The 10,672-nt window shown below is 38.5% G+C and overlaps 1 protein-coding gene across 1 annotated transcript in view; it reads right to left on the reverse strand.

The window, feature by feature from the left end:
- LOC578749 (probable ATP-dependent RNA helicase DHX58) overlaps positions 1-9,584 on the reverse strand; it is a 28,221-nt gene extending 18,637 nt beyond the window's left edge. The window contains exons 1-6 of the mRNA XM_030985321.1: positions 8,737-9,584; positions 6,853-6,990; positions 3,893-4,228; positions 3,230-3,547; positions 2,224-2,471; positions 1,039-1,263 (exon numbers count right to left, since the gene is read on the reverse strand). Of these exons, the coding sequence (XP_030841181.1) occupies positions 1,039-1,263; positions 2,224-2,471; positions 3,230-3,547; positions 3,893-4,228; positions 6,853-6,990; positions 8,737-8,959 (1,488 nt within the window). The 5' untranslated portion in view covers positions 8,960-9,584. The remainder of the gene's footprint in view (positions 1-1,038; positions 1,264-2,223; positions 2,472-3,229; positions 3,548-3,892; positions 4,229-6,852; positions 6,991-8,736) is intronic.
- Between the last annotated feature and the right edge of the window lie 1,088 nt (positions 9,585-10,672).

The following is a 10,672-nucleotide window of genomic DNA, read 5'->3' on the forward strand; positions in this document are numbered from 1 at the left end:
CCTAAGGATGGAGAGGAGGATGGAGGGTTTGCATGGTCCAGCTAGTTTACCTGACTGTGTGACATTAGCAGAGTGTGTAGAGGGTAAAATAATCATCCTTAAAGGAAGTGGGGGAGGGGGGGGGGGGGTCGAGGTACCCATCTATAATGATAGGGCAAAACATCGAGGGTAACACTATCCTCCTATACAGGGTATTAACCCTTACTGACATTTTCGGAGATTGCGCCGAACCGCTTGAAATTTTGAATTGTCATTTCATGACTTTTTCTTACGCACATTTTTATACCATTTTCGTCAAAATCGGATACCTTTAAGGTGTTACATAACAATTAGTATGCGCATGTCATTAAATTGCTATTGCTATTATTGCATATATTCATGTACAAGCAGAAATGTGAATACAGGTTTCTTGGTAGATGTATTTCTTCCTAAGTGGGAGATATGAATTGATATCAAATTGCTTTTAAATGTTTCTCAAAGTAACTTGATGTATTCCAGAACAAAAGAATACATTAGAAATAAAACAATAGATTTGCATAAATTATCATCATTAATTACATCAAAATAACTATTTTGTGTTAGAAAAGAAGTTTCAAAAAGTAGAGTAATGATTCTCGTTCCCTGTATATTTCAAATTTGATATTCATGAATGCGTAATTTGCGTATTCATAATTTATGCAAATTAACCTATGCATTTTCAAATATCATAAAAATAATGAAACCTCATGAATTTTAGATGAAGGAAACATTTATTCAATACATTTTCAAGATTCTTCACAAGTCTACAGACAAATATGTAGAGTTTTCTGTAAAATGCATAAAGTTAGCATTTTGCATAATTAAATTAGGCTATAACGACAAAAATTTGCATATTAGGAAAAAACATATTATATACCATCTTATTCCTTACGTAAATTCTACAAACATGCACATTTTTATGTTCATCAGACATTCGATGGCCGAGATTATAGGGTCAGTGAGGTGCTCAAAATAGCCCAGTACAGTAAGGGTTAAAGGAGGATATTATAGTTTGCTCACCTGGGTGTTGTGGCATTCATCCAGGATGATGAGACGTAGCAAGGAGAGGGAGAAACTCTCATCATCCTTAAGAGCATTGAGAAGTATCTGTGCAGTTAGAACGATGACATCAGCGTTCTTTAGCTGACGAACCAACGGAACCTGAGATGACATGTCTCCGCTGATTCCTACAACATCAGGGATGAACTCCTGGAAGGCATTCTTCTGCTGCTCTACCAGGGCAACCTTGAATAATCAGCAGGATGGATCAACAAATGCATGAATTAGATAATAATAATACTCAGTTTTTATATAGCGCTATTACAATCACCAAGGCTTCCAAATTTGGAGATTATTACCACGGCTTCAGCTGTGCTGCCATTACAGTGCTCCAGCATTTCAAAGAATTACTTCCTGCCAGGTATTTACATCACCTGAGTTAAGTGTGGCAAATGTAGATCAATGTCTTGCCAAAGGACATTGGTGCCGCGACGGGTCTTGAACAGCGGACCATGTGATCGACAGTCCGGCGACTAAACCACTCAACCTCTAGATGACACTAGCAAAGCCTATAGATGCATGAAAAAAATAAATGCAGGATGGATTATAATTTGTTGTTGGTGGTCTAATGGTGTCATCTGACTTACCCAAGGACTACTCAATAAAGCAATAAAGCATAAAGCAAGATTAATGTACAGTTCTTCTGCAAGACATGGGCAATCGCCATTTTCCTCTAAACGTGACGGACTGTGTGAAGTCGTTTTAAGTAACTGTATTCAAATTTATGGATAATTTCCTCCCAAGTGTGTGTGGGGATAAAATATTTCATTCACCAGCTATTATCCTTTGTACTACAATTGCCAGATCTCAAATGGCATAAATAAGTTGGTGCTTTTAAGGGGTAAAGGTTATGCATAACTGAAATAGATTGTCAACTGGTATGTTTTAGTATTTTTAAATCAATTAACGTGTAACAATTGTTCCCCTGCTTTATATTTTTCACTAAGTCTAATATTTACCTTCTCAGCTATGAGTTTCCCTCATATTTTATAGCATAGAGACAGTACCATTGGAACATGAAGCTAGTTTAATAAGTGTCTCTACTGCCTCGATAAAGCAAAATATTACCCCCAATATGCTATTTAGATAAGTTATGCCTTTTCTTGCCTCTACAATTTGCTAATTAACGTAATAGCATCTGCCCACCTTATTCACAACAAAGACAACTTTGTTTGATGCCTGGCTGGCTCCTTCGTGCTCTTTCAAGGCTTTTATTGCGATGGCTACAGCCACCCGAGTCTTTCCAGATCCCGTTGGTGCTACGATGACCGAGTTCTTGCCAGCGAGGGAGTGCTCTGCTAGCTCCTCCTGGTAGTCATGAAGGTTAAGGCTCTCTATAGTCATAGGGGTACTCAATGAACTAGCTTCGTTACATCTCCCTTTGTTTTTGGTATCTGTAAATGAAAAGTTAACCTAAATGAATAAAATTGTATTTGAATTGTCATGAAATTAGACATTATAATGTTATAGTTTTGCTTGCTCCTATAGTCACTGATAAATAGTAATGAATTATTTTCACCAAATTTATTCCTAAAAGCAGAATGTTACTTTTACAATTGGCAACAGTTTTAAAGGGATCGTTTAACAATGTTAAATCTGAGATACGCGGTCCTACATGTTACCAGTGTCTGTGATATGGTGTAATATTGAAGCCCTAAAAAAAATCGCGCTTCAAAATGATCAAGAAGTGCCTCAAAAAAGTAAAAATCTTTGAGTGACCTGTTTTACCATACTCGTTTTCCCCAATAGACTGTAGTGTTATGAAAACCGTTCAGCAAACAGTTTTCAAAATTTGTAATTTCAATCATTAATATCTTGATAATCAGACAGGCGATCAGCTTGTAAAAGTCATGGAGTTCCTGACTGACCTAAAGGTTTATAATTATCATTGCAGCATGAGCTAAATCAAGGATTATTTCTAAAGGATCTAAGACAAAGTTACCGGATCCCTTTAAAGGAGAGATGAGGAGTCTTTCATATTCATAGTTATAACACTGCACGAGATACAAAAAAATGCAGTTTTGTGGGTACATCACAATCATTTGACATCATCTGACAAATTTGAGCTCTGAAACATAAAAAGCCTACTTCGAACAATGCCTTAGATGGTGTGACAATTACCAACACTAGCGCAGACTCAGAGCAATTTTACCTGCATCACTGCTTATGGATGAACTGGTAGTTTTAGATTTATCTGGTAGTTTCAAGAACTGTAGCATCTGGGGGACGTTGCCACCATCAGAATCTGCATCATCACCAGACCTTCCTGGCTGCTCACCAGACACCCCTTCATCACCATCAGTAGCATCGCTGGTATCGGGTTTATCTCCATTGTCAGGCTTGTCATCATCAGGACCTGGTTTGCCGTCATCATCATCATCATCCCGCCTCTTCTTGTCACGAGGGTCTTGCTTTGGTCCTCCATTATCATCATCATCATGGCCATCTGGGTTTCCACTGCTCCCAGCTCCTGCAGCATTATCATTATCATTATTACTATTATTATCTTTATTACCATCATTATCAGTATCATTGTTATTATAAATAGTATTATTATCATCATTATTACTTTTAAAGGCCGTCTAGTTTGGCTAGGAGGGATTAGACCACCCAGGGTGGTCACTGACAGGTGGCTATCTCATCAACTCAGCTCTAAATTAACATAAGAAAAAGAGGATCATGGGGGACCAATGATCACCGATTAGGCTTGTTTTCTATACCGGTATACAGGGAGCAAGTAACTTCAAGTAGTACAGTGGGGCTAATAATGTCATTATCTTCATTATCATTATATTATCATTATCATTATTATTACCATTATGCCGACCCTTGTATGCATCCTCCAAACTCTGGGCTAACAATTGGAATCCAACAATGTCTCGGAGTCCGTCGATCACCTCTTGAATAACTGTTGGATGTTTGGCTCCAAGACGCAAGAACAGCTCGCCACAGGCAACTTGCGGTCCGTAGTTTCTTTCAGTTGCCCTAACAGCCTCCTTGTCAAGGTTTTCAAAGCATTTTAAGAGGGGCAAGAGCTCAAGCGGCGGGACCGTCATTAAATCTTCTTCAGTGTCTAGGAGGAGATTTTTTAGTTCCCAGCTATCATCCAGTTTCTCTTTCCCGATGATCACATCATGCAGAAACTTATTTCCTGGTGTAAAAAATGAAAAGTTTGGATAAGTTTCTGTTTAGAACTTTGGATAACCTTGGAAAGTGCATCTTCCGAAAATGAAATCAATGTCTGAATGGCACATTGCTTAATTCTACAACACATGCTCTGGTGACAATGGCGTTGTTTTCCTACATTATTCCTCAAAGTTATTAATTTTGAATCTGGCCTATACACTGTATAACCCTATACCTACATGTACCTAACCCAAGAGGCTAGCTAAGACCCAAGTGCAACCCCAACTCTTACCCTAAAACTCTGATGAAATAAAGCCCAGGAAAATGTCAATGGAGGTAATATCAGGTCGATCACTGGCTAAAATTTATGTTTACATGTACCTGGGCCCTGGGGAGGGGAGGGGGGGGGGGTACTCAGATTTAGTTGGGAGGGGGTGTGCGGCTGAAGCGTCTGAACCCATACCCATTTTTAGGGGTCATATTTTGGCAGGAAATGGTACCCATTATTAGAGACTTCCATTCAAAACGCAACCCATGTTAAGGTTTTGCTGTATTCCATTGGCATGAATGATTTACACTTTCACATACCGTAATTCTTAATTTACTAAGTAACAGCTTTCCCAGTTCCAGAAAATATTAACCCATGTGTAAGGCCAAGATCGGAAAAGTTGGGGCACTTTAGGGATTTTACAGCGCAAAATCATACCCCATGTTCAGGAATGTTTTTCAAAAATTGTAATCCATTAGAGCAGCAATTCCCCGAATATACCATATTAGGCGAGTACCCCCCTCCCCTCCCCCCCAGGACTTGTAATTGAAAATTTGTATCTAAAGATAATAAGGAATACACCATGAGTCAGGAATGCATTTCATATGCATTCATATAAAACTATTCCACACAGGTTGAAGAAAACAAAATTCTGACGGATGATGAAAGGAAAAAAATAATTAATGAGCAATGTATAATTAACCAATCTCTGTTGACAATTAGCTAATATAACCTTTTACATGTACATTTCATACAAAGATGTGAAATACAAATTATAAAGATGTTCACAAATCTTTACCTCTCTCTCTCTCAAAAAGTTAAATTTGACAAAATGCTAGTACAACTATGTTGTATAGTTACCCATAGGAAAGAAATGAGCCTGCCGCATACTCCTGCGGCAGACTTGCCGCAGATCTGCAGCAGACCTGCCGCAGACAGTCATCTTTTTCACATGCAAATTAGTTTTGCCGCAGACTTGCCGCAGACTTGCCGCAGACTCTTCGTCATGAATATTCATATCTCATATAGACCTGCTGCAGACCTGCCGCATACTCTTTCATATCCAGTACGTGGCAATAAAGTATGCATGTAGAAGAACCAGTGATAAACTGATTGATACTTCATAATCGATATTGGCAATATCAATATTACCAATTAGGTAATACCAATATATATATATATATATATATATATATTACCAATTAGGTATATTCTATTCTCAATTGTATTAACTTCATCACATTGATCATTTGAAGTTTATTCAAGAGTAACATATTAAGTGACACAGGCTCGTACACATATATATACTAAATATGTATATTGTTTCTTGGTTAGTAATCATAGTTTCTTGGTTAGTAATCAATATATCTATTGCTTAAACGTGAATGTAATTGTAACATGATCAGACAAAATAATCTATTGGTTAATAATGGCAAAAGGAAAATAGAAATCACAAAAATGATGTGCATTGTCTTAATTTGCTTAACAAATCATGATAAATGTATTTTTCTGTCACACGTGTAAGGTAATAATGAATATGCATGAGATGATTGGTTTCAATTGGCCCTATTCAGACTTTAATGGGATTTCCTGTGGCAGACCTGCCGCAGACTGTTCCTGTGGCGTACTGGTATGCGGCAAGTCTGGAGCAAAGTTTCGCCCTGCCGCAGATCTGCCGCAGACTGTTCCTGTGGCATACTAGTATGCGGCAAGTCTGGAGCAAAGTTTCATCCTGCCGCAGATCTGCCGCAGACTGTTCCTGTGGCATACTAGTATGCGGCAAGTCTGGAGCAAAATTTCATCCTGCCGCAGATCTGCCGCAGACTGTTCCTGTGGCATACTAGTATGCGGTAAGTCTGGAGCAAAGTTTCATCCTGCCGCAGATCTGCCGCAGACTGTTCCTGTGGCATACTAGTATGCGGCAAGTCTGCAGCAAAATTTCATCCTGCCGCAGATCTGCCGCAGACTGTTCCTGTGGCATACTAGTATGCGGCAAGTCTGCAGCAAAATTTCATCCTGCCGCAGATCTGCCGCAGACTGTTCCTGTGGCATACTGGTATGCGGCAAGTCTGCAGCAAAATTTCTTTCTGCCGCATACTTCGACATACTCTTTGCCGCAGACTAAAAGTCTGCGGCAGGTCTGCGGCATACTTTTCACTTTCCTATGGGTATGCATGCATGGTATTTCTATTGTTTTTGTTGTTATTATTATGACTATGATTATAATTATTTTCATTATGATTACCGGTACTTTCATTGCCGTTATGTAAATGGTGAAACAAGCCAGACATTATTTATTTATTTATTTATTTATTTATTTCTGATATTTATACAGGTAAGCCTCGACTTGAGTTGAGAAGGTACAAATTAATGCAAATCACCTGAACGCTTAAGTGAATCCATGAATTTCTTAGCAACTCCTCTCTTCTCCTGCATTTGATCTAATGCTTGTAGCAGCTCTTCTGTTCCTTCTCGTCTACTCCTTTTGCTTGCATCAAAGATCAAGGAAAAACGAGGACCTAATGTGCACATTTAAAAATAAATGATGAAAAAGGAGGTAAAAGATAGCTGTTGAACTTTAATAATATTAAATAATAATAGATAGTTCTTATACAGTGCATCCCAGAAAAAAAAGAAACCAAGAATTATCGATATTTTATCATAACTTAATCACATTTATAATTGATAAATGACACATATTTGTAGAGCTTAGATCCTCCTCTTTCATTTGATTCAACTTATATAATGCATATTTCATGCATGAGTGATTAAAATTAATTTGAAGAGAGGAAACCAAAAAGTGATTTGGCGGACGGTATCCGAATTTCAAAGAGAAAATCACATTTCTAGAAAGTTGAGTTACTGCTCTTTCATATGACACCTCAATCAGGAAAAATGGGCTAGGAATAACAAAGTTCTGTTAGTTTAAAATAGTGCTTGCATTTCCATAATTTCATTACGATTTTTTTTCACTGGCTCCCTGCCGTAGCAACAAACGGAATTAAGAAAAGGCTGAACTCCGTTTTGTTGACAATCAGCCGTAGACGAAAGACTTCATGCATGGCTGATTGTCAACGAAACAGAGTTAAGTCTTTTGTCAATTTTGCTTTTTGCTTCGGCAGGCAGCCAGTGAAAACGAATTTGATTGATAAAATTATGGAAATGCAAGCACTACTTTACACAACAGAACTTTGTCATTCCTTGCTCATTTTTCCTGATTGAGGTGTCATATGAAAGGGCAGAAACTTAACTTTCTAGAAATGTGATTTTCTCTTTGAAATTCAAATACCGTCCGCCAAATGACTTTTTGGTTTCCTCTCTTCAAATTCATTTTAATCACTCATGCGTGAAATATGCATCATATGAGTTGCCTCAAATAAAAGAGGAGGATCTCAGCTTTACAAATATGTGTCATTTATTAATTATAAATCTGACTAAGTTATGATAAAACATCGATAATTCTCGGTTTCTTTTTTTCTGGGACGCACTGTATATTGCGTTTTTCAGGACCAAAGGTCCTCTCAAACAGTCACAGCGCTTTACAGATATCTATATTATTACCCCGGTCATCGGATTCAGGCTTACCCGCACACAATGTGTGCACATTCTCCACTCCCTGGGGAGCATTCCAGCCAGGCATCATTTTTACAAGCGAACACTTGCTAATCTAAGCACATTAGCTTTCGCATCCTACCAGGTACCCATTTAACACCTGGGTGGAGAGTGGCAAATGGGCGCTTGTTCAGAAACCTATCCAAAATTTGACCCGTAACTCCGTCGTGGAGATACCCTACTAAAACATACCCAAAATGAAGTAAATATTCATTAAATATGATGTCCAAATAAAGATCATGAGTTAAAAGTCGTTATGTTTATTACCTGTTTCGTGTCAATTTTCTTGTTATTTTGGGGGTATTTTTCGGAAAAACATTGATATTAGTATACACTTTTTCACAGGTTTCAAGGCAAACCGCTGCACAATTCAAGTGCATACCAATGGTGGCGGGCGCGCGCCTGAGTGAAGTATTACGGTAGATAACTTTACACATCAGGCGCGCGCCCGCCACCATTGGTATGCACAGCAAATGTAGATCAATTATGTCTTGCCAAAGGATAGTGCTGCGGTGGGACTTTATGAAACCCGGACCTTATGTGATCCACAGTCAGGCGACATATCCACTCATCCACGACACCTCACTTTGACCTACAGCTACATACAGTATTGATACATCACTAGCTATAAGTTGTAAATAAGTGATACTTACCCAACTCAAATCGAAGGAAATTTGATACACATCTTGCATCCAGATACTGCACAAGGAGGTCTCGAAATACGTGTGTTATTATTTCCATCTCGACAGTTGGATAATTTTTACTTGACGCCTTTGACACTGTGCCTGTGGTAGAGCTGGGGCTAATTGCAACTGCAGTCTCTTGACCTCTGACAGATTCTGAAGACAAAGGGGTATCACTATCCTGTTCCTCCATTATTTGTCTCTGCTTGTTATTAGCAACTCGATGTCACTACACTGCCACTGCTATTCATCAAACCTGCAAATCAGACATGCATATAGCTGCACTGGAACTTGGCAGTGATGTAGACCGGGGATGTAGAATCTAGAAAAGAATATTCTCATCAGCTTCCTTACTAAATACTATAGGCGGGATGAGCTTGAAAAGTCGAATTGATCCCTGCACCTAGGAGGCCGGGTTCCAAAGTCTGCTGAGGCAAATCGAGTGAGAACAACGCCAAAATCATCCTACCAGTGCCTCAATCGCGTGTGCATGCATGAATTGCAGTGTGCTCCAGTGCGACACGTCATGTGACAAAGTGGGGATTCCCAGGTTAACATTGCGTCATCAGTGTACATGTAAACATCGAAGACATGTAATCGCGATATTTGTTTTCTATCATATTTAGTATTAAGCTCAACTGGTATTTCGCAACGTGAATTGGGAGGGTGAATTATACAATACTACTGGGAATCCCAGCATTAGTCATCTACTATAAATGCCTCAGATTTTTTAGCAGGCAAATCAAAACACCGATTTCATCGAGTTTGTACTAGCTCTCTCTCTCTCTCTCTGTCTGTCTCTCTCTCTCTCTCTGTCTCTCTCTGTCTCTCTCTCTCTCTCACACACTCTGTCTGTCTCTCTCTCTCTCTTTCTCTCTCTCTCTAGCTCTCTCTTGCACTCTCTCTCTCTCTCTCTTGCACTCATTAGTCTCTCTCTCTCTGCCTTTCAAATTACTACCTCATTTCCTTCTTCTAGCCGCTAGAAGAAGAAGGTGAGGTAGAGGCTCTACCAGAGCGCATGCTATATTCCCTATATCACCCATGTTTATATTTATATACACGTTTACTACATGTATTTGTATATTCTGTGAGTGTCTCAAAGAAATGATAGGAATTACATTCAAGTTAGTTTGAACCTAAGCTTGCAGGTGTATGTCTAATGTACCACGAAAGACCAACGGAGCCTTGTGTTTATTCTACATGCCAATTGATTGAGTTTTCCTAGATGTCTAATAGTTAGTAAAAGGTGATGTCCCTTTTAGCCACACGAAAGAGATTTATTTAAATACATTAAAAATGTTAAGGGTAATATATGTCCCATTTGAAGAAAATATTAAAATCAGGGTGGAACAACAGTGCAAGAGTTCACTATAAATGTGTGGAAATTTGATGTAATCAATCTTGGAGCTTGCGGTAGAAACCATGAAAGAAAGAAAGTCTAATTATGTATCAACTTTATAGGGGTATCCAACCCGGCCTAGCAGACAACTTCTCTTAAAGAAAGTAGAAAAAGAGAAGCAGGCTGGTGAAATTTTGAATGAAATTGGAAAAAAGCAAGTTATGATATGCTGAAAGTTATAATTACTATACGTATAGGCATCTTAAATAGGTTGTGGCACTTCGATGTAGTGCTATCACACAAAATGATTACAATTTCAGTTTTTCGTTTCATTTTTGTATATTCTTCTAAAAGGACCTATGATAATTATGCTATTTATTATATATGTTTAGTATAGGGCCCAAATTAGAGAGAAGGCACTTAGGAGAAAAATAGAAATCAATGTAATTTTGTACACAGCAAACGGGAGATCGAGTTGTGCATGATGACTAGTTCACAATCCCCGACCAAATTGGCAATTTTGGATTCACATAGATTTAGTGATCTCATAGACTAAAGTGAACATTC

The sequence above is a fragment of the Strongylocentrotus purpuratus genome, unplaced genomic scaffold, assembly GCF_000002235.5.
Source record: "Strongylocentrotus purpuratus isolate Spur 01 unplaced genomic scaffold, Spur_5.0 spur5_scaffold_15, whole genome shotgun sequence".
NCBI lineage: Eukaryota > Metazoa > Echinodermata > Echinoidea > Camarodonta > Strongylocentrotidae > Strongylocentrotus > Strongylocentrotus purpuratus.